This window comes from Panulirus ornatus, chromosome 3 (genome assembly GCF_036320965.1).
Source record: "Panulirus ornatus isolate Po-2019 chromosome 3, ASM3632096v1, whole genome shotgun sequence".
NCBI lineage: Eukaryota > Metazoa > Arthropoda > Malacostraca > Decapoda > Palinuridae > Panulirus > Panulirus ornatus.
In genome coordinates, this window is record NC_092226.1 from 74,647,315 (window position 1) to 74,672,827 (window position 25,513).

Genomic DNA, 25,513 nt, shown 5'->3' on the forward strand with positions numbered 1-25,513 from the left:
GAGGCACTGCTCTTACAGACCTAACCTCGAGTCCAACAGCTTGGAGAGGTCAGAAGCTTGCGACATTCACATTCGCCGTCTCCAATTGCCTTTGGGAACATTTACCCTTCACAGACCTGACTTAGCCGCCTTTTAAATACCCGGGCATCACCGCAGCGCCATACTGACTTGCTGCGGTGATACCCGGGTATGTAAGAGGCGGTGAGGTCAGGTCTGGGAGGGATAGCTATCCCCAAAGGGAATTAGAGACATCAAAGTCGAATGTCATAAGCTTCTGAACTCTCTCCCAGTTGTTGGACTTGAGGACAAGTCCATATGAACAGCACCTCTCATGGAAAGAATCAGGTCATATACAATTACAGCCGCAGCTTTCGATTCGCTATTCCCGAACATCGAGCGTGAGTGTCAGGGATTAATACTGCAGGTCTAGCTCTAGGTTGGGCGACCAAACGCATTTTTTCCGGGGATTATAAGTTCATGTGAGGTCGCGAAGTGTCACCTGCCATCCAGTCAAGGCGTCGCCATTAAGGTGACACTTGTGGGGCGACAGTATGGTTGCTATATATGCATTACAGAAGAGAGAGCCAGAAAACCCCATGGAAGGGAGTAGCATCAGCAAAGACTTGTGCCACACCCTGTCACATGCTTTGGAAATGCAGAGGATTAAGATAAAAGATTCAGCAAAATCCCCAAGGACCAAAGGTGGGCTACACAAAACATCTGTAAACCTTATACTTCAACAGCCATTTTGCTGATCTGAAAGAAAGGAATGAGACTATAAGCCTTTAAGAAAGACAGAGTTAAAGAGAATTTCAAAAACTTGGAAACAGTAAAAGTGAGAACAATGGGAAGATAGTTACAAGAGAGTTAAAGAGAATTTCAAAAACTTTGGAAACAGTAAAAGTGAGAAAAATGGGAAGATAGTTACAAGAACTAGAAAGGAAAGGTTGAACTAAGTCATACTCCAACAAGAAGGGGAAGCTTCAGTTTTCAGACAAATGAAGTACATAAGCAAAATTGGAAGCTATCCCAAAGGAACACACCTTTAGGAATTAGGGAGGTATGCCAAATGGTCAATATGCCTTGTTTGCCTGCAGCTGGGAGAGAACTTATGGACCTTACACAAGGAAAGTATGGTAGAGGGAGATTCAGCGGAAAGGAGTGGATAGGACTAGATTGGAGATCATCCAGGCATCCAGTGCAGGAGAAAAAATGCCAAAGAGCAGCTTTATCAGTAAGAGTTAACTTTTTTTTATCATGTTGGAAAAATGGAGGAAAATCTGAATTACACAAATTGAAGGAGATGGTTTTAGTTAAAAACCAGCGAGATTTATCAAATGAAAAAGAAGTCATCATTGCACTTTCTTTTTATGCAAATGCACTTGCTTCAGTGAACAACGTATCTGCAATGATTCCAACAAGATATAAAAGTAAAAGGAAATTCAGATGGAGAAGTTTCCCGGCTGTTCCAGATGAAATAAATTAGAACAAGAGCGATCAAACCATGATTAAGGGGAAATAGTTTTGATAGAAAGTGGGAATTATGACTCCAATCCAGCCAAGATGAACTCTAACAAGCAGTCAGCACAATGTTGTGCATTTCTTATATTTCTAGACTGGCAGACATTTCAACTCCACATCTTCACTTTTTATGCGTAAAGTTTAACATTCTTAAAACCTTAACAACAATAATGAGTAAATATGGCTGATGTAAGGACATATCAAAATAAATATTGGAACAATTATACAATATCTATTTCACTTGTCAAGGGATAATCTAACTACATACAGTGAGACTAGGATTTGTTGCCTTGGAATTGGTATATCTACAATAAATATTCTTGTCTTAATATCTTAAAACATCTGCATGTAACATACTAACACGTATGACAGAATTGAAAATGTTGCTTTTAATGGCAGTGCTATACAAATAGTACATCATATGAACAAATCTTTTTGTAAATACATCTCTTTAAAGGAAAAATACTTTCTAAAACTAAAAAATTAAACACAAAAGAGTATACATTAAAAAAATACTGCTAAAGAGCATTTAAATATATGTGAACCTACAAAAATATAAATGAGCCTATCAGCATAAATTTCATATAAGCAACAATGTGAATGTGTTCAATGTGAAGCAATTAACTATAGCATTTTATGGAAATGGCAATTCCAGTGCTACCAAACCAGATACACCTTCATTTGTGATTAGTCATTTATATAATATCAAAATTGTCAGATCCACTATAGCCTATCCTTGAAACAGCAAACCTACTGGTCCACATACATAAGGCAGTTTTAATGCTGACTATTCATTCCAAAATAAATTCAAAATTCATAAGAATTGAGATCATATAGAAGGAAAATGTGCAAAAGAAAATATTCAAACCAATCATGTACCAAGTCAGCAAATCAATTGGTCCACACATGTAAGTAGTTCATGAAAAATATCACTGACTCTTCATGGAGGTGAGTTTGCGACTTCTTGTTCTGTTTTCTGTACGAGCATGGGTGTACTCAAACCATAAGATGTTAGGAATCAGTGATGTATCACGAATCATCAGATGCTCACAAACACTCCTAAAATTTCAAAACAATGAAAGCATTCATAATATCATCTAAGTTACAAAAAATGGTCAATCAACAACTGGAGTCAGATAAAAGAATATCATCAAACCAGCACAGTATTTAAAGACTAACCATTTTTCCAAAATAGTTTTCACATCACTATATCTGTTCCATACATGTAAGCCCTATTACATATTTTGGAAAATAACCCACATGTTTATCAACTCCCTCTTTCCCTTCATTAAACTTACCTTCTTTATCCACTAAGATCTACTTTTCATGGTGCATTTATCTAAATGCAAGTAATAAGTTTTGTCTATTCTCAAATCAAAAGGACATACAAACCATGCTGTTTCTATCTGTCTGTGTCTAGAGACACTTTCATTACCAATGTAAATGCTAGCCATACAGGTTGGAAACTTAGTCCAGAATCATTCTATGGATGAGTAGGAAAGTAATGCCTATCCACCTGTCCATGGCTCAAATGGATTATGTATTCATAATTCTCCTTCAGGATGTTAACGAAAGAGAAGGTCGCATCACCCTCCATTTTAAAAAACCATTGTTGATAATGGATACCTACAACAAGGCATGCCTCAGGAAAATGTATTAACCATTAGCTCATGAATGGTAAGAACACAGCTATATGAGAAAGGCAACCAATATACCAAGATGTCTGACTTCTATTTGAATGGAGTCTATGATGCCTATCCCAGACAGTAAAAAGCCATGTGTCAATACACTTCACTACCAAATTCCAATAACTGTGTAGACACGAATACAGTGAAGGTTACTTACCATGACGCAATAACAGGAAAGAGAGGTGTCAGGACAAGATGAATGAGCATGAACCAGCCACAGCCCAGTAAGATGCCTACAAGTGCCCCACAGAGCACTTGGCTCCATGAATGATACAGCAGGTACACTCTAAAATGAAATTGAAAGGAAGCATTACAGTCTTCATATTCATAACCTTTACAATAATCCCCAATGGCACATTAACTTGAAGGAAAAGGGCACCGAGTGTAAATGCATGTAAGATAGAAAGTCTCACTATGCAGCTGGTCTAAAACAGGGAAGGAATGTTAGCTGTGAAAGATTAGATATCTAAAAGTGACATTCAATAAGGTGGCAATGGAAAAGCTCAAAATTAAGGAGTATGATAGTTAAATCTTACACAAATCAAATATAATTTTCTTCATTAATACACTTCCCTGAAAATTAATCATGATAATTAAAAGTTCACAGCTTTAGTATAAATGATTCAGATGTTTATAAAAGTTTTTTCATAAATCCTCGCCATTTCCTGCATTAGTGAGGTAGCGTTAAGAACAGAGGGCTAAGCTGTGAAGGGAATATCCTCCCTTGGACCCCTTCTCTGTTCCTTCTTTTGAAAAGTTAAGAAAACCTTTTAGTTGCCTTTTACAACACGCAGGGAATACATAGGAAGTATTCTTTCTCCCCTATCCCTAGGGATAGTGTTCAAAAGTATCATAATGAATATAAAGTATTCAAAAGAAAGTTAAAATTCCTTTAGCATTTTCTAACTCTGCTTATCAATTTTGCCTCTAGATAAAGCGAAACTATTTTATGATCAATGAAAAATACCTGGAATACATAACAATGCCAGCAGTTGTAACAAGACCCACGGCTACCACAACCTTCCATAGTAGCTCCATAACAGAGTTACTGATGTGACGTAATCTGGCAAAAAAAAAAAAAAACAGACTTTAAGATCATAAATAGGCCATCAAAAGAATAAGTTTCTTATTCTGACAAAATATATGAAAAACCAATTAAATATTTCCTGTGAAAAAAGTAAAATCATTTAACACTCTTACACTCTTTATCTATTAAAATTCACATTATCACTACACGTCAACACAAAAGTTTATCTAACCATGGATGACTTTCCTTTAAGATTCATATGGTAAAAGTGATCATGTATGGCAGTCTTTGATGTTCCTATCTTATATAAGTGGTTCACTAGTGCAACATTTGATACCTGAAAACAGCAGCTTTTTCTTTATAAAAAGAAAAGGCTCCTTATAATTGATTTTCTATGACAACATTAAAACATGAGTGACCCAAGAAAAGCTCCTCTAAAGCACAACTGTAAATCACATTTACAATCACCCATAACTCTCTTTCTCAAATAAATAATCTTACTCCACTTCAATTGTGCTTTTCTCTTTAAGCGCACTACAGCTTCAAGTTATGACATTTCGACATGACAATTTGGACTCGCAACTCTTTAGAATTAGGTTACAATGTATCTACTTATAAAGCTAAGCTTTGACTTGCAACAGATTGTATAAAAGTAATCCACTTTCATTTTCATCCTTTTCCTTGCACTTTCACACATTCCAAAACCTACTTCAGCAAATGTTCTACTCATTCTTTTGTCCTCCTCACACTAACCAGACTTTACTCCTTAAACATTCCCAAACCATTTTCGTCCCTTCCACTTGAGGTTTGTTTCATTCAAAGTCACAACATCCAGGTTCCTCTTCCCAAATTTACTACCTATCTCTCATTTTTGTGTTTAGCCTAATTACGTCTATGAACATTCAGACACCCCAGCCTAAGCCTTCAAAGATGAGGAGCACTCCTCCCTTGGCTCTTTCTCTTGTTCCATCCTATAGAAACAGAAGTATAAGGAGGGGAGGGTCTCTGGCCCCCTACTCCCACCTCTTTTAGTTAACTTTTGTGTCATGAAGGAAATATGAGAGTAGTAGTATTTTCCCCTATCTCCTGAGAGACCAATAATATCAATGTTAATAAATAAACAAGTAAATCCAGCAGCCTTTGATTCATTAACTTTTTGAAACCCTTCATACAGCTTTTTTGTCTGATATCATTTCCCTATTAACTGAGTTATTACCTTATCTATTTCTGGTTACTTCCCTATACCTCTTTAATCTTGTGACTAGGAATTATGGATATAAACATTCATTCAGCACTACAATTATAAGGTCTCTTCTTGGCTAGAAATTCATCTTACCTGAAAATCAAGAAGAGTATTGAGTAGACAGCAAAAAACCACATCATTTGTGAATGAGACGAAGGCATCCCGTATTCTGTGTACAGCCCGCCTCTCAAAACAGGACGAGGTTCAGCTATAATGTATTTCAGCAGCAAGTTGAGTATTTCATTTATCATAGCTCCAGCGAAAAACATAATCTGTAAAATTTTGTTGTGACTATAAGTACTTGGATAAAGATCAAAATCAGCTTTCACCGAACAACGCCTTATTCAGTAATCTAAAGCATTATCATAAATCATATAATTTTCCTTTTATACCAACAGCAGTCAGTCAATGAGTAAGGGAAACAGAGGACCTGGTATCCTTTAGAATAATGGGTCAAAAACTCAATAAAAACCCTTAAGTAATCACATCTGTGTCCTAGAATAAGATCATCCTGTATGAATCACTGCTTGGCCCTGACTCCTCACAATGAACAGGGTTTTACATGAGCTTAAACACAAATGTAACAAGCTCAACTAATTCATTTACCCCTGGCTCTAGGCTCACCCTAACAATGGTCTCTGACTTGTGTCTTTGTTTTGTTTCCTTTCAAAAACATTTATGACTGCACTTTTTTCACTTACCATAGTATCCATTCATCAGTGCCACTTTTGGCCTTGGGGATAAATGGTTGGGTCATTCTCTTCAATCAAGCTATTACATATGTAGAAGGCCAACACAGGCCATATTTACTTATAAGAGGTTGGCCTCTTTTTCCCTAATTTGTATGTCTTTGTACATCTATCAATGTAATACTGTTCTTTACTGTTTTTCTCTCAATGAATCATATTCAAAGCAAAATGTATAGTGTCATCTTATATTTTGGGGGTCCCACAGGAAACAGCATTGCGGCCCCCTGTTTCAGTGGGGTAGTGCCAGGAAAACCGAGAAAAAAAGGCCACATTCGTTCACACTCAGTCTCTAACTGTCATGTGCAATGCACCAAAACTACAGCTCCCTATCCACATTCAGGCCCCACAGACCTTTCCATAGTTTACATCAGACATTTCACATGCCCTGGTTCAGTCCACTGACAGCACGTCAACCCTGGTATACCATATCGTTCCAATTCACTCTATTTCTTGCATGCCTCTCACCCTCCTGTTATGTTCAGGCCCCGATCACTCAAAATCTTTTTCACACCATCCTTCCAACCTCCTATTTGTTCTTCTGTTTCTCCTTGTTTCCTCCACCTCTGACACATATATCTTCTTTGGCAGCCTTTCCTCACTCATTCTCTCCATATGCCCCAACCATTTCAACACACTCTTCTGTTCTCTCAAGCACACTTTTTTCATTACAACACATCTCTCTTAACCTTTCATTTCTTACTTGATCAAACCACCTCACACCAAACATTGTCCTCAAACATTTCATTTCCAACACATCCACCCTCCTCTGCACTTTCCTATCTATAACCCATGCCTTGCAACCATTTAATATTGTTGGAACTACAAAACATACCCATTTTTGCTCTCTGAGATATCGTTTTCTCTTTCTACATATATTTCATCACTTCCATTATCACACTTACAGTATACAGGAAAAACAGACTGATCAATTTCATGGATTACACAATGAACTGTAAAATTATGAGAAAAGGGAATAAGCTACTTACTGTATGTAAGTCTCGTCTGAAGAGTATTAGTGTAATAAATCCAACAATAATGGCTATTGGTGCTAAGCTGCTAACTGCCAAAAATTTTCCTATTGTATCTCCTGTAAAAACAAAAGAAATAATAAGATTCTAAAAAGGACTGAAAAACACTCCATCACAAGACACCAATAAGAAAGCATTATATATCATATCATTGTCATTAAGTCAATTTCTATATTCCAAGTTCTGTGAAATTTAAATTCAATCTATTAATCCCAGAAAACTTATCATAAAACATCCTTCATGTCCAAACTGCAAAACCACATTCTGGATGAATGTGAAAAGTAATGTTCCATAGGCATCTGTCCATGGCCCCAGTCTTTTCATGATATACATTAATATTGTGCAGTTGGGTCTCAAGTCTAAGATCTCAAAACAAAGCATTAATGCTAAACAGGTCAGATGCCTTTTGTACTGATTCTACCACCTTCTGATGTGGGAGGGTTGGTGTGCCTAACTGTGGTTGGTTCATCAAGAGTGAATCACACAGTGAACATTGTAAGACCTGTGATTAGACATGGATCAACAGGACCTCTATTGTCTGTCTTTCCCCAAGCACCTAAGCAATTCTAGAAAGGTATGAGTATATCGTTTCTAAGGCAATTAAATGAAGAACTAGTCAGTGAAGTCATAAAATATTTTTTGGCTTGACTGGGTTGCTCAAAGAAAATACTGTGGTGTGGAACACTCCATCCACCTGCTTCGATTATCTTATTTCATAAAAATATAGGAAAATGTCTGTGCAATGTATGTGTAAAACTGTGTTGTATTCACAATACAGCCTCTTGAGATGGTGCATCGGTGTTTTGCTGAAAGGTAAGACAGTTCATGAAGTTACTTGATAGGTCCAAGCTATTCATTTAAGGGAGAATAACAGCCATTACAAAGAGAATAACTTATCCTGTGATACAAGTAATTTCTCTCATGTAAGCTGACCAGTACAAATCTAGTATTACCTTCATACAACAGCAAAACAGGAAAGTATTGAAGCACAGCTCCAATTCAACTAACTAAATTTAAGATGCACAAGGAATCTAAACACGATTCTTATTGATTCTGTTGTTTTCTAAAAATGTTTCATCTACTTCTACATTAAGCAACCCAATATCTTAACTGATCTTCATAGCCTCCCCACTAATAACTCCTTCAATCATAATACTATGGGCTGAAATATATCCCAATCACACTCCCTCAGTCTTCTTTTACTTTCCAAAGTAAATCCTGCCAATCTAAAAGAATTTCCTTGATGGAAGCACTAAACTAGAACATTGCCTGCAGAATTTATAAGAACAAATTAAGATCAAGGAAGCTTGACTAATATTATTACTTTTCTGTATCCTAAAATAACAGATAAATGATGGGGAGGGATACGAAGATCTAGGAAAATGTTGGAAAACTTGTATGAGAGTAAGACACATACACCTATAATTATAAAGAGTCACTGAAACCCTCACTGTACTTTGTCTAAGAAGTGAAATTTATATTCACTTTCAATGTTACAGCATAAATATACCTATATTACTGCTGTCTGTTGCTCCCTTGTACACGTAATGTACGTGCATCGATACACATTTCATCTATCTATCCATATCTTTTATGCCTGTTTCCTTCACCAACTCCCATCAAGGGGGTGGCCATGGCAAAAGAGTCTTCATATGCCTTCCTCATATACACCTTTCCATGCATTCTTTCACCACTTCTCTCATCCCTCCAGTGCTCTTCCTCTTTTTTTCCCCATGTCACAAGTGGTCTTTACTCACACCTTTTTCTTTAATTGAACTATCATACACTCAACTTGCAAACTCCCCTCTTGCATTCTTTTGACATGCCCAAACCACCTCAAAGTATTGCATTTCAACTACTCTATCACTCCACATTTCATTTCCTTTGCATTACCTGGCATACCAAGTCTCTCATAAACCCCTTTTTTTCTTTTTTCATTCAATGTAGTCACAAGACACACTCCTCTAAAATGGCTCCTTTCCACAGCCTGGATTTTTGACCTCTGTGACTCATTCCATGTCCACGTTGCAGCAGCACAGGTCAGGCTCAAGAGGACCATGTTGTCCCCTAATACTTTATTCATTTCAGTGAGTAATGTGCATCTGAATACACACCAACATGCAGAACTCCTAACAAGTAGATAGGAAAATAAGACTTTTAGAACCATACATTATCCAAATATAGACAAAAAGAAAAATCTCAACTGCTTGGGGAAATAAGATGAAGTTTTCATTGGTTCAGCTAATCTAAAATCATTTCACATACTTTTCCATTACTTTGAACAATAAATTACCCAATCTTCACAGTCCTCAACACTATTCACTCCTTTATCGTTGTATGACGATGATAAAACTCCAGCTCAGCATTTCCACTTGATTTCTTTATGAAGTGGACAAAACTGATATCAAAACACTTCTTACACTTAGAGAGTTGCTTTGGAGAGGTGGAATACAACTTGAAGCATATGTTCTCATTTTATGATAAGGACAATCGTAGGAAGATGAAGATCAAGGAAAATTTGGGCTAAAAGTTGGTGAAACATGTCATGGAATTACCATATCTTACAAAAACTTCATCTATCTTCCTGTATCAATCAAAATATACTAGTAAGGTATTCATTTGCTTTGTGAGGCCATGGTGCATATGCAGATATAGCATTCACCAATGGAGCCCATCCACAAACAAATACAAGGCTATGAAAATAGAAAAAAATGAAGGGGCACTTAATGTAAAGCAGCTGAAACAATACCAGAAATCAATAGAACTGATGAAAATCTCACCTAACATTCCCTAGTAGCGAGATCAACCTTGAACTGCAGTGTTAAGGTCTAGTCAAATCATAGTATTGTAATGCTTATTTTCTCCATGAGGCCATATGGTGGGCTAGTTCAATGTATACAAAGCCATTATTTTCGTCATGTACACAATTCACAGTAAATGTACTATGATCGTGGATCATGACATGCAAATATTTTCAAAAAGACCTATATATTAAGATAAATATCAATTGATACGTTACGTTAGGTGAGATCTTTGTAAATCTGTTCATTTCCAAGACTGTCTCACCTACTTATATATTAAAACCCTAACGTTTTCACTGAACTTCATAGCCCTCCTTACTATTGCCTTATCTATTATTACAGAATGAAAATACGCCCCAAAATCATCTTTGCCTTTCTTAATCATGTCTCCTAATTGTAAGTAAAGCACTCCAATGATTTTCATTTTCTATAAGCTAATGAGGTGGTCATGATGAAATGAAATTTTTTGCCCCCTAAAAATTCAAATAGCCTTAACTATTCATTCTCCACAATAAAGCCTACTGTTCCATATAAAATTCCATGAGGCTCTACATCTGAAAGATAGCAGGAATAACGATAAATAGAAAAGATACTGTTAAGTAAACACTATCAATACATTTAAGTTACAGATATATAAATATTGTACACAGTGGATATTTTACTAACTAATCATCACTAGTGACTCAAGAAGTATTTTGCCATTTTTCCTTTGTTTTCACTTAAGTTCAGCTTAAAGGGTACCATAGAAAATGATCAAGGATTGGGAAGCAGCACATACTTGTGAAATCTTAAAGTGATTAAAACCAGGGAAGCATAATTTGGAGCATTATTTTTCATCCTGCAATAAATGAGATAGAGGGGAGGGTTATGATGATCAAGGAAAATTTGGTGGTAAAATTATATGAGAAACACCTCTGGAAATCATCAGACTAAGAGAAAACCTCACCTTACATCCCCTAGCCATTGAGAGTTACCTTACATTTTATTCTGTTAGGAAAATACGTGAATATTACAAGGCCAATTTCATTCAGATGCTAAATTTGTTTGCCAACTGTTTTTTGTGTTCATTGAGTCTGTTTATTTCCTCCCAGTGCATGCAAGCAATGTGGCAGACATAAGATGACTTCAATGATGTGAGTATACTTCAATCATAAATTTTAAATTAAGATAAATCTCATCCCTTGAGGTTTTCATAGGCTCTACTGATACCTAATCATTTCATTTAATTCCTGCCACACATCTCATTGATCATCATAGCCATCAACACTCATTTATAATTTACAAGATGAAATTAATGTTCAAAATCCTACTTCCCCAGTCAATATCACTTTTTCTTATTATAATAAGTCAATTATCATTTGCTTCCAAATCCATGTTCTTTTATGGTGCCCCTAAATTGGAACTTTACTCCACTTATTACTGAATCTTTCGACTTTTCCAATAGAGAAATGTTGTTTGGAATGTAAAGATTCATGTAACTATCATTTCTGATCACTGAAAAGATCAACTGTAATCGTAGTAAGTCCACCAGAGTCAGTGGAGAGTTCATACCCCATCACCATACTGAAGTCAATGCTAACCCCTAACAAGGAATCAGAGCCCTCTAACCTTACCCTACCTCGGTATAACGTAAGGATAAACACTTGAAGGGAAACTAGTCGGCAAAATAACGTCAGACGCACCATAGCCAAGAGGTCTGCAAAATAACTGCCAAAATAGTGTAATAATCTAAGACTTTTAGTCCCCAAACATTTTGCTATAAAAGGGCAACATAATATGAACCGACTAAAATTTCATTGTTCATTACAGAATGACAGCTAACTTACCTCATCTCTATAGTATCCATTGGCTACAATCAGATTGAAATATGCTTTCCATTCATCCTCTACTATAAACTTTCCGTATCATTATATTCTATCTACACTACATAATGTTTATTCATAGCTATTTTTTCTGCTGGATGATGTCTTGTAAAGAGCGGTGGGTTGGGAGGGGCACCTCTGCTTTATTATCCTGCCTCCAACTATCTAAATTAAAAATTTCCGTTATTATTACTGTCCTCAGTCACATAAGCTCTTCAGACACCATCAGTTCTTTTGTTACCTGTCTCTCCAATGTGGTTTCATTTAATTAGTTCATCGCATCACCTAATCCCTACCCACCTGTTGACCTCATTAATTTCTGTCATTTAAAAAGCTATATAACAAAGACAATGCAAATAAGTATGAGTAATTGTAAAAACTCCTGCAAATCTGCCTTTTATCATTCTAAGCTTGAATATAATCAAGTAACACTATCAACACAATACTAACTCTGAAACACAAGGATTTTAGGGTCGACTCAGTCGGGGTAGACCATTTACCTTTTGGGTATTCTACGTATGTTAAAGAAAAGGGTTTCCACTCTAAATCGGCCATTGTGGCTGTGGTACTGACGGTGCTGGTGATGTATGACTAGTCTTAGAGGACTGACTGACGATGAAGGATGCCTTGTGGTCGAAGAAGACAGACGTCTCTATCTGTCTTTGCTTGTAACCGAACGATCCCTTCCAACCCTCCACACAAATGTAAACAAACATTGATTCTTTACACCTTGCCTCTCTTACAATATGTATATATAATATACATGAACTGAATATATATATATATATATATATACATATATACATATATATATATATATATATATATATATATATATATATATATATATATATATATATATATATGGTAACTATTTTCCTAAGGGGAACATGACCAAATTTTTCTTGTTTCTCATGACAATTCTGTTGTTTGTAGGTCACTAAAGAAGTATTTTGTCAAGAACAACAGACAAAAAAATGGGGTAAGACTTCTAAACACATAGAGGAAAGCGAGGTTAAACGAATAGCAAGCCATTCCCAAGGTAAGCAAACTCATCCTTCATCTCATCCAAAATGCTGAGAAATCCCCCCGTTGACCTTCCTACCCATATTTTAAACATACCACAATAAGCGTCCATTAACATGAGACATGAATTACTAGAGTATCCAACTTTACAAGATTAAGACTGAGAAATCGTTACAGAGCACAAGTATATTTATTAAATCATGTACGACTACTTGGAGAGTTGCTATTGCCGGTTCGGGAGCAGAAAAAAAAAAGAAACGAAAGTCTTGTCGCCCTGAGCCTCTGCATGATGATAAATGGAGGCATCTCCCCAAGAAAATAGAACACAGAATATGTATATATGCAAGCCTGTAGTAAATCTTAACCAAAACTCCATAATGTTAAATCCTTCAAATTCTACTGTGTGAGCCTCCCCATGCCAATAATATAGATCAGGAATTATAACATTAAAGTAATACCGGGAAATACACTAAAACGGTTCTGAATGAAAACATGAATGTCCAGCAACGAAGACAGAACATTATTCAATGGTATGCCTAGGGAACTAGGAAAAGCACATGCATAGAAGGACTTCAAAAACATTCAAAAGAAAGCTACACACGTGATCTTAAGGCATCTCTGAGATCAAGGAAGGTGGTGTTTTTTTTTTTTTATTAGGTATGGAATTTAAGCATGTGATCCAATGAACATTTTTTTGAACATGTATGCTCGGAGATGAAGGGTTTTCGATTCTTATGTTGAAAATTATTGAATTCATCCTTTCAAAGCTTTTGCGTTGACAGTTTGTTAAAGATATAGGCCTGAACTCATTTGGTTGACTGGGGTATGTGTATAAAAATGCTACTGATAGTCGTCAGAGAGCCGAGTATGACTCCCGCCGCCCATAGCTCAATTTGTACATACGTTAAGAATTGTTCGGTAAGGAATATGGGCGTTAGTTATTTGGTTAGGCAGCGTTAGGTCTCAGTTCACTGACGAGGATACTGTTATGTTAATGTACTTTGTTCATTGAAAAGTAAGCCTGTCTGTTGGTAGGTAAGGCGGTCTTTTTTCATATTTAGAGTTCATCTTAGTATGCAATACAGGAAGAAGACAGAAAGAAACAGAATATGTAACTTAAGTGTTTGTTAGATTGTAGACTCAAAAGTACCGATTGTATAAATGGAAATCAACTATTCTACCACTATCTTTTCCTAGGATCTCTCCACTAACTGAGAGGAGTGTACGAGTTTGGTCCATTAACAAATGTTTCCTAGCCTGCCTAACTGTCAAGTTCGGTGAAAGAAGTGCCGACGTCTATGGTGAGTCACTTTCTGAAACTGGACTCATTCTTCCAGCGAAAGATTTATATGTTTAAAGTATTCATAGTCTCATAGTGGATGAACGGAAATGCATAAGTGAGAAGACTGTGAATGCCAATAGTATACAGAAGTTTAAGTTATTTAAGAGTAAAGATGATTCAGAAGATTAGGAGGGCCCCACGAGTAAAGAATCATTAAGCATCAAACTATACCGTGTTATTAGAACCCTTGAGCCGGTGGTAAGAATCGTTGGATGGTCCGAACTAAGTCACAGTTAATTTCCTCAGCTGTGTTATGCTGGTAAAAGTCGTGCCAGCTTGCCGTGGGAAATAAAGGTGTCATATTGATCAGTAGGAACGGAAACGTTTTCGTGTAACCGCTCCCTATGAGAGTGGAACTAACAATGTTAGTTTTAGTTGGGCTTGGGTTAGGTTGATCGCTTAACATGTTTTGAATGATGAAAGAACGATTTGTATAATTGTGATTAGCTGGTTGGTTGGGCTTTAGGTCTATCAACTAAGGCCGTTAACGTCAAGCTACATCCACAAGCTGAAAAACCGTTACCACCTTCGTCAGGAGTTAAAGCCCAAATATACTCTCATAATGCATGTATCCTACGGAGCATAAGACATGATAAAGACTACACGTTGCATAGAGGAACAGAGTAATGGACAACGGTGAGATGAATTTCCAGTACAACATTAGATATTAGGAGCTGAGTGAACGTCGTGTGAACTACACAACAACGGCATTTCATAAACATTCTTCTTATCAAAAAATTTAATTTTCATTCTGTTTCTTGTTAACAAAAAAACACAAACTCCAGATGTCAGAACATTGTACGACAAAAAAAAAAAGCGTTGCTATCAAAATGTATGACCATCACACATGTCAGTGTTTTACCAGTTTCTCTAATAGCATAACATTGTACTCCAGCCTTACGCTGTTGTGTAGAAATTTTCAAAGGAAAAAGGAAAGGGTGCTCGTTAGATCTAGCGTGAGATGGACAAGATTAGAAGTGTGTAAAAACCCAGAATGTCTTAAGTTACTGGACGTTAGAGGCTTGAGTTAGTTGTGGCTGAAGACCCACTGTGTCTACGGAACTGGAGAAGGATAGGGATGGTGAAGGTTGATGACTTGGGACGTCGAAAGGCACTGATAAAAGATAAAGGTCAAGGATGGAAGCCTTTCAGGACCTAGGATTTAGAGGAGCTGGTTGGTGTAGGGTAAAGGCGAGGGTTAACGGTGATCCAAAAAGTTTAGACAAGCTGGTGTTGGATGAAGATCAGGGCTATTGGTGCTTGCATATCTAAGATGTTTAGAGAGGCTGATTTAGAGTGAAGCTCAGGGGTATTGGTGTTTGCAGATCGAGGATGTCTAGAGGAACTGGTTTAGTATGAAGGCTGAAGCTAGCGTTGCTTTGCGGATCCACGATGTCTTAGAGGAATTGGCGCAGGATGTATGACAGAACAAAGAGAGGCAGGCAGACGGCGAGGAGGTTGGAGCTGTTGCAGAGGTCTGTGTTACAGAAACACACAGTGTTCGTCACGGACAGAATTGTGTTACTGTTACATCCATCCTTATAATGGCCATCTGCGCATTTTCGTATGACTGCATCAACATGATCTGAAAGGAATGACACTGAATCACCGGCATGAAGAATTTGACATACTTTTGGACAAAGGGGACCTGCTGGTTTGGAGTGTCCCATCTTTTTTACATAAAAGACAACTTTGGTACATCTGAGCAGAAGTAATCTACACTGGAGAGCCTTCAGAATATATTACTATGTTTCAACACAACTCCCAACGTAACACACGCCACTTACCAACATGATTTTTTTCGCAGGACGCATTGCCACATGGGAAGGGCGGAAGAGTGACTGCAGAACCAGCTGCCGAAGCTCCTACGAAACAGTGCAACGCCTCACCTGCCAACAAGAAGTGTAAACAGAACAGGACAAGATGAAAGAAGCGGGAAGATCATAACGACTATAAGACAAGGCTAGGTAAAGTAATGATCGGATTTAAAGTTGCATTAGTCGTCAACATTTCCTTTATTTATTGTAACAGACATGGTAATAGGAAAATATAACATTTATGGCCATCTCGGGTGAAACATTGAGTCCATTGTGTAAATGAAGAGATTAACCAGACCTCCTTAGGTGCTTGCAGGCCTTTAGCGGATGTTCTTAAGAGTTTTAACTTTTTTGTGTGATGAGAGAGAGAGAGAGAGAGAGAGAGAGAGAGAGAGAGAGAGAGAGAGAGAGAGAGAGAGAGAGAGAGAGAGAGGAGAGTTAAGGAAACGCCGGTAACAGCACAGTTGGTTAACTACATAAGTATTGCTCAGGGAAAGATCATACAACCGCTGCAGGATTAAGTGAGAAGTAAAATTAGTCGAGGTAAGGTGATGAAGGTAAGGTTTCCGTGTCCCTGAAGGAGGTACCTGAGATGAGTTAGGCTTCACGTGAGAAAAGACCGTCGTTTCTTGGGTCTCGTGGTGCAGGTGCAGGAGAGGGGGTGTTTCGAGGTCCCGAGGTTGTGCAGCAAAAGGGAGGAGCAACTGAGTCCTCTCGCTTTGCTGCCGGTACAACAGGGAGGAGGCGGCTTGCTGAAGTTCTGTAGCTCGGGAAGTAAGTAAAGGATGCCGGGTCTCTCTTGATAATCTAAGGGAGAGAGGGATAGCGGAGGTACCGTAGAAACTGCTGTAGAAAGCAGGGATTGTCGATGACACAATGGGCTCAAGTCAACGAAAGGAGTTAGTCACCCACAGATGCTGCTGAAGGAAGTGAGACCTCCACGGGTTTCCTTTTGGGGAATAGGTGATAAGCCAGGAGTCACTTGGCCAAGACGCGCCCAGGCATCAGGGGTAGAGCTGTCTCTCGTTTTGAGGCAAGTGTACCGGTTGAGTTATTGACCGAATCACTGATTCAGGCGACTGGTGCGAGTCTATTTGAGAGCCAACTGAGGTAACCCACGTCAGCGGACATAAACGGTGAAGGCGTGGCAGGCAGGTCAATAAGGTGAGCCTTTGGTGGACCTCTCATGTGAAAGTTGTGGACATCTACCAGTTTTCGGGTGGCTATGACGTAAGTGGTTTGTCAAGATCACATGAAGCTAGTTCCAGGTGGCTTGTGAGACTGATTCCACGACAATGTCAAGTTCGCCGTCGGGTAGAATGTGCAAGACTTCATGGAATCGCATCAGTAAATGACATCTGGAGCAAGAGACTTGCACAGCTTCGCTATGCGGAGAAAGAAGGCATAATAAGAGTTGATCCTCACAAGGATGGTCTATGCACATTAAGTACGTATTGGAAGCGACAGCCAGTCGCGTGCCACGGGTCCAAGCCTTAGTGAATGCGACACTTACAGACTCCTCACAAAAGCAATGGTTGAAATAATACCTGTAAAGCAGAGCAAGCAGCAACATCAAGGCAACGCAGAAGGGGACGGTTGTTGAAGAGAGCAGTGGTTGAACATTTCATTCTCGCAAAGGATGGGTAAAGGAGATGCCACCCAATTCGTTTGTGCAGCCCTCCATACTTGGATGAATAATACTAACGTAAATATGGAAGAGTTACTCACAGGAAAAATAGTGATATAACGCCAAGAAGAGCAATGGCCCTGGGACAGAGGTCTGCGGCACACCAGTAGACTTCAGCCCATTTCGAAAAGGCAACCCTGACATTGGTTTTTGTTCCTCTCTGCTAATATAGTCCTCTGTTCACCGAAGTCTCCCCCCCCCCCCATTCCTATCCTAAGACTAAATTTTCTTTGCTGCCTTTTGCCAAATACTTACTGACAGTCCAGACACAAGCAATCCATCCGGCCTTCTTTTTCTAAAACGGAGCTCTTTATCCCGTAGAAATCTAAATGTGTGTGTGTGTGTGTGTGTGTGTGTGTGAAGGGAAGCTCCATCACAACAACCATAACCAAGATACGTAAGCAGAGCTGGTAACGTAAGCGGTCATTTTGTCCAACTAATTTACTGTATTCAGGTTAAATGACCTTAGTTCTGGCTAGGCATTAAGTCAACTACATACATTCAAACGTTGCCAAAAAAAGATCCATAACTTACCATCGCGGATGAGGGCTATAAACAACAAGGCACAGACTAACACTTTCATTGTCAGGGTTTTCGTATGGGAAGTGGTAGTAGACTTGTGAGACATCATCTTATATAGCGCCCATCCGTCACAGATAGGCTACGGGGACTTGCTTGGCCCCGCCCAACGACACAGTCATTGGCTTGAAAACGATGCTCGAATCTTCACTATATATATATATATATATATATATATATATATATATATATATATATATATATATATATATATATATATAATGGGTGTGTTATGTATATGGTCAGAGGTCTCGGGTTCGATCCTGGCTGTTGGAGGTTTGTATGTTCTGTGAAGGTGCGCGTTCATAGGCACTTTGTTCGTATGTATATACATGCGTATGTGGGTGGGTTGGGCCATTCTTTCGTCTGTTTTCTTGCGCTACCTCGCTAACACGGGAGACCGTTCATGAGCCTGCAGAGCCTGAGACATATAATATAGCTCCAGGTCGTCCATAAAATATTACGCCTAGCTTCGTCATTGCCAGTATAACTTTAGCTGTTTTGTGCTCCGGAAGGTGGTAACCAAAATCTTAAAGAGACTGGAAGGTTAACAAATGATTCCATTGCAGTTGTAAGTGTGCTGGGCTAAAAAAAAAAAAAAAATAAAAATAAAAGAAAAAAAAATACAGTATTCATTGAAGAAATTATATATGAAAGGTATAAAGACCTACTTTTGGCAGTCTGATAATCATCCTGGAATCCATACATCATGAAGATAGATTTGAACACCTGCAGAAAGTTCAAGATTCTTCAATTAATGGCCATAACTTGACACTGGCGACATTAATTTAAGACGCTGCCTATAGTTTACATGAGAAAGACAGACAACAGGAGGCATGAGTGGCTCACGACCGGGTTGTCTGGAAAAAAATTTAACAAAAAATTAATTCCGCTCAGTACTTTTTTAAGCTACCAACGACTTCCCGCTGCTGCACATTAGCCATCTAGTGTCCCTGTTAACGCTGTCGTTTATACGTTTATTACTGGCGTTTTTCTCAAAGTATTCCTGAATTTACAAAATATTTGTCTGAACGACTTTTGAAGGTATTTATAATCTTAGCATTCATACGTGTGACGGTAACACTCTTATAGGAAAAAAAAGCTTTTTCCCACGTCCAATTGCTCAGATAACTAGAAGCCTGGTAAAGGGCGGCCTAACAACCCAGGAGCCTATATACTAGGAAATTGATGTGTTTAATGATATGTAAAGTACAGAATGACCCACATAATGCCAAATATATACAACTACATAATCTCTTACCTGTATGAGATCTTTCAATCTATAGGGGCAGACGCGCGACGCATTAAGGCTATAGAGTATCTGATCACTGATATGAAATGATAAGTGTCCGTCTGTGGAACAGGAAATGCCAGTTCGAGTACTGAGAGGTTTTCGCTGGCCAGCATTATGTAACCTTAAATAGTACACATGGTGGATGTTAAGTGTCGTTTCAAGTATATAAGTTATATAAGTATATAAGCAATGACCAAACCCGTGAAGCGTACGAATATTTCCCCCTCCGTATATCAAAAATAATTTTTCATATTTGCTTGCAAATGCTTTGCTCCCACTGCCATCCTTCTAAGATGGGGTTCTAGCGAATGGTTAGGTACAGTGTCAATTTCCAAGTCTCCCTCACACATAGATTCCTGGATCTTATTTCCTTCTAGATCATATTGATAACTTGGTCTGCTTTGCTTTTGACTTATATTCATTAGTTTGCATTTACTCAGGATGAATTCCGTCAACAATGTACGAAATAATTTGTGGTGTTTGTCTAGGTCCCTTTGCACGATCGTGCAGTCTTCACGCTTTACCTCTCTCACAACCTTGGCATCATCAGTAAACATATTCAAGTGTGATTCCAGTCCTTCTGGCTGGTCATTTACATAGATCAAGAAGAGAAATGGTTCCAGGACTGACCTCTGCGGGACACTACTGACAGGGATTCTTCGTTCCCTTCGGCTAGGTTATTATCTATCCTTCCAAGGAGCTTCAGCCTTTATTCTTGCCTGAAGACCTAGCTTATTACCAGCGTCCTGTGTGGTGCAGTGTCAGATGCTATTCCAATAGATGTACACAATCCACCCATCCTTCTCTTTTATCTAAAGCAGAACTCACTCATTTTAGGGACATCCATTAAGGTTGTCATGCACAGCCTCTTAACTCCGACTCTGTGTTGTCTTGCGATTAAGGAGTTTCTCCAACGCCAGCATTCTTTCATTTACTCCCTCACTTTGTCTCCCAGGGGGAGCTGAGGCTTCAGCAACCCATGCTTTTCTCGTCATTATGCCCAGCGCCACGAATGTGGAGTTTGAGTACATTCCTCATATCACACGTAGTGTCCATCACTGTAGTTTCTGACGAGGAAAAAAGCAGTTGTTATTTTATTTTTCGTCTCTCTAAGTTAGCTTATCAAGAAAATGTGATCATTTTGGTCGCTTTTACAGTTATTATTTCCATAGTTTGTCCAAGACCTCTCACCGTATAGCAACGTTAATGGTTGGCAGCTGAAGAAAAGCCCTGAGGTCATGCGCCTTATTTCCCGCTAAATGGAATGCCATATTGTGATGTGAGAAGAAGTATGGCATCATCTTACCACAGTCATACATCCGCCCAAGTCTTACGCTGATGTACGGGAGAGAGTGTCTGGAAGGAAAATGGGAGGTCAACAAGACTGCACAGCAAAGAAATCCCAAGTGAATGACAAAATTATTTCTCTAGAAGTATTTGTCAATCTACTGGCTCAAGTACTTATTCAACGTTGAAGGTTCTTAAGATAAGAACTCTCACAGTCGTGCTGGTGGCCAGTAGGTATACAGCACTGAGGACACATTATAATGGAGAACAACAGTCAGGACGCTTAGTAGTCTGCAGACATCAGATCAAAGATGGGAATTTGTTATTAACTAATCATCGTATACTGTGGGTAGTTGTAAACCATTTCCCTGCAGAAGGTAGATAACAGGAAGCTACGTTTGAGAGGGAATGAAAAGTTAACACAATATCCGACCGGACACCAAAACACTTAATTAGGAGAGATATAGAAGAATCAGATTAACTATTATTTATTAAGTCCACATAATAAGGATACATCCTTACCAAAGAATCACCGTCAGGAAGTATACACTATAACAGAAGTAAGAGAGCATCGTGAGAAGACAGACATACGCTTATCCATGTAGGCAATGAGATGGAAAAGGGGAATGGCTACAACCTCCCATTTCCAAAACAGTCTTGATTATATCGATGATGAGGTGTTAATTGAAAGAGAGAGCGATTAATTTGTTAGACGAAAGCCTGAGGTGAGACGAAATATCTGTTGTACTTTGGTGGCTAGAAAACAAATGGGAAGAAATGAATAAATCATAGATATAGAAGGCAATAAAAACTCCAAGGGATACTATGATGAAAGAGATGGTAGGAGATGAGGCACACTGGAGTGAAACTGGCTGTATGCACAAACGGGTAAACCACACATGCAACAACCACACCAGCTGATTGATTTTCTTCCTCATTTGATACTACGGGCATAGACCAGGTGTAGCAGCCGTAATGAGAACATGTAGTGTTCCTAGATCCCTTATCTGAACAACTGAAGAAGATAGTCAGGTGTTTTTCCCATGGTGGCTATATAACTACATTGACGGCACGACCTTGGGAACGGATAGGCTTAAATTCAAACCCAAGTATCAACCTTTCAAAGAATTAGTAAAATTCGTTTATTCCACATGTAATGTATAATATGGATAAGAACATGAGATGTTCAAATACTTTGATAATTTTTTTTATGAACAGCTAGTTATTAGTGTGACCAGTCCTCTAGATATATTACCGCAAAGAGAATTTACATCTCAACTTCTCATGAGGAATTTTTTCGTTTCCGTACTTATAGTTGTCAAATTCATTCTTCCACTTGTAACATACTATGGAAACAAGAGTCTTAGACTTTTAAAGGTTATGACTTTAACAATTTTTCTTTTAGTAGTTAATCACCCTCAGTTGACTGTTTACCTTAAACTTATCAACGCGGTTCGAATTCACATCGCAAACTTATTATAGTTTTTTTTCGGTTTTCGTAGCAATATATATTGTTGCTGGTCATCCATGAACTGAGGAAAGACCTGTCCACCTTGCTGTAAGAAAACATGCGGCGCGAGTTAAGCTTATTCTGTCACTTGAAGTATTATCTCATACGATTAGATTACCCTAACCTCCTCTGTGTAAGATAAGATCGCTTTGGCAGAGAGGTTCCTGTGTGTGGTTTAGAATACTTTGGAATGTTATATCATGCATATTATCATGGGAGGATACCCTGTTGCTTTGCTCTAGAATGAAACGATAGGGTAAACCCTGTGGTGGTCCGTTAAGTTTTGAAATGCAATATATCATAGTTGTTGTACCAACTTGAAATCAGTGGGATATCATTAGAATATTCTACTGTAAAATTCTGCCATCTTCTAAGCTATTCCTTGGAATGTCCCACCTAATCTTTTTAACAATTCTTTTGCGTTACCTCTGGGTGCCACATATTATCATGTTTGTAAATTTCTTTGTATGGCCCTACCAACAGCTTATTAATAGGATACCCCTGAAATAGATTTACATTATATGTATCATACATTCGGTGTGGTAGTATTCATCTCATGATCTGTTATATTTGATTGTATAACCATGCCAGTTGAAACATCAAGACAGTTGGGGCTGCTTGATGTCGAGCAAAATATCTGACCTGTGAAACAAATGACACTAGTGCTAAGTGAGTACGATCACGAACACCGCATGAAGGTTGTACACTTCCCAGAACGTCATGTTTTTCGATTGGTAATCAGCGGCTCAGTAGATCTAGGAGCAATATCAAATATAAAGTAGTTTTAACACTTATCTGATTCTATTTCTGAGGGATCTTTCTGTTGGTGGCTATTGAATGACTTTGACCCAGGGAAAGGTTCCCGATCGTTGGATGGCTGCAAGTGACGCGAGCCATACCATATTTATTAATGTGTTTTATTTATCATAATCTTATCTTCCCACTCGCTTCTTTGCTTACATTTTCTCCAATCCTGCAGTTTTAAATAATATCAAATGAGAATGTATTTCACGTCATTTGATTGGCTAGTAAAGTGTCTTCTAAAAGCATGTTATTGCTGTGGCAAGTCCTTGCAACTACACATGGGAAATGTCTTAAATAAGACACAGATTTCACAAATATCATGAATGAATACACACTGTAAATGACGTAGGTATATTTGACATTAATATTACAATTAATTCATGATATTCTAATATTCCAGTTAAAGTCTTCAAGAAGTATGCAAGAAAAAGATATTTTTGTCCTCGTCCTTCTTATTCTAATTCTTTGTTGTACAGACAGTGTCTGGACAACACAATGTTCTATAAACAAGAAGTAAAGGAAAATTTCTCAATAAGCATTGTTAAGACGACACTTTTTTTGAAGATGTGTACACGCCATATTTGCTTGTTTTAAGGTTGCTAGCTATAGCCCTTTATACCCGAATTAGTTGAATTCTCGTCAAGACTTCACAGAATTCACATTTAACAAAAGCATTATCTTCCCCACCAAAAATCGCTTAAACCGATAAAATAGACAAAACAATGTTTTCCTTTTATTTTCATGGGTGTGTATGTATATAGGTAAGAAAATAGGCAAATTGATATGTTCGTCGGTGAAATCACCAACCACTCTTTGTGATGAAATTCATTTTCTTATTCTGTTTACTAGGAAAAGTACTAACTCCGTAAACGATGGTGTACCTTGTTGCGAGGGTTCCTATCCTTACTTTAACGTTTGCGTAGTTGTGAAAGCAAAAAGGACATCTCATCTTAATATCAGGTTTAAGGACAAAACGGACATCTCTTCTTTATATCAAGTTTAAGGACGTTTTTCCTGGATAGCTGCAGTCGTTTATTGTGTACCAGGAGTAAGACAATGGCTGAATTACTCATCATCATTGTAGCTTTAAAATGTATGTGAAAGGAATAGAATAATTAAATAAACATTTACGTCCTCAAAAAATAGTTATTTGTAGCAAATCTAAAAGTCGATAACTGTCAAAAAAAAACAGTTTATGTCACCTATCCTTACCTCCCTCCGTTCTGCAACGAATTTTTGGTCTTCGCATATTACAAGTTCACCTTTATACAATCTCAAATTAAACCTTTCTCGACAATACATAATCACTGGGCAAGGCGTAATCTCTAGGTTAGGCAGTAACGCCTCAGTAAGTGAAATGATGGTAATAGTAGAGTCTCTCCTGTCTCACAGGAATAAACCCAGCATAGGCAACAATGAGGTATCTACGGAGTTATTGTGTTCTAAAATAAGTTTGCCGGATTTAGATTAGGATTGTCCAGTTGTTCTGAAAGTATGTTTTAGTGTTGGGATATTTACATGTGAATGGTTGGATATTGATCTTATCACTGAAATGTAGCCTCTGATAACTTATACATCGCCTCGTTTGAAGTAATATGAAAGATTCTTTTTTCCATATGTCAAACGCGGGAGACAGCGACAAAGCAAAAAAAAAAAAAAAGTCAGAGAGCTTTAATTTTCCTTTTTATCACTCGGAGCATTTTGAAATTCCATTTTGTTTTTGAAATATTAATTTTAGATTTACTGGTCTGTTCTCTTTTCAGACACTTCATATAGATAATGCTTACATATTATCCTTTAGGCTCTAGCTATGGATAAAGCAATACCGAAGCGTAAGCCAACAAAACTGAAGATGTTTTTGCAAGCTCTGGGGTAATAGTAAACAATAAATTGTGTAACAGGAGTCCGCCTGCAATTGGTAACGCTGAACCCAAGGATGCACTTTTGACGGTTTTCTTGTAGCCTACGAGAATATAACGTTGACCAAGAGTTTCACCTCAAAGGAGCCCAGCTCAGGGCCTCTGAGAGGGATTTTATCTAGCGGTACAAATTATTCTTTCGGGTCCCCTTCCTTTCTCCATTAGTCATCCTGTTTTTATCAACTACGATTTTATGCCATGAGCTGTAAGGCCAAGAAGCGTATGGAAGATGAGAGGGTTGGAATGGAGCGCTCAGTTGATTTTCTGCCTATGAGGCCGTATGTTCCTATTCTCCCTCCATGATAGATATAGGTATCTATCAATTCCCG

The 25,513-nt window shown here is 38.1% G+C and overlaps 1 protein-coding gene across 1 annotated transcript; it reads right to left on the minus strand.

Annotated features, from left to right (window-relative positions):
• Positions 1–1,733: 1,733 nt before the first annotated feature.
• LOC139763842 (dolichyldiphosphatase 1-like) lies at positions 1,734–12,631 on the minus strand. The gene is made up of 6 exons (XM_071690184.1): positions 12,420–12,631; positions 7,215–7,315; positions 5,573–5,751; positions 4,177–4,272; positions 3,367–3,495; positions 1,734–2,580 (listed from the first exon to the last, which is right to left on the minus strand). Exons 1-6 carry the CDS (start codon positions 12,472–12,474, stop codon positions 2,451–2,453), a joined length of 690 nt encoding a protein of 229 aa, XP_071546285.1. The 5' UTR covers positions 12,475–12,631; the 3' UTR covers positions 1,734–2,450.
• Between the last annotated feature and the right edge of the window lie 12,882 nt (positions 12,632–25,513).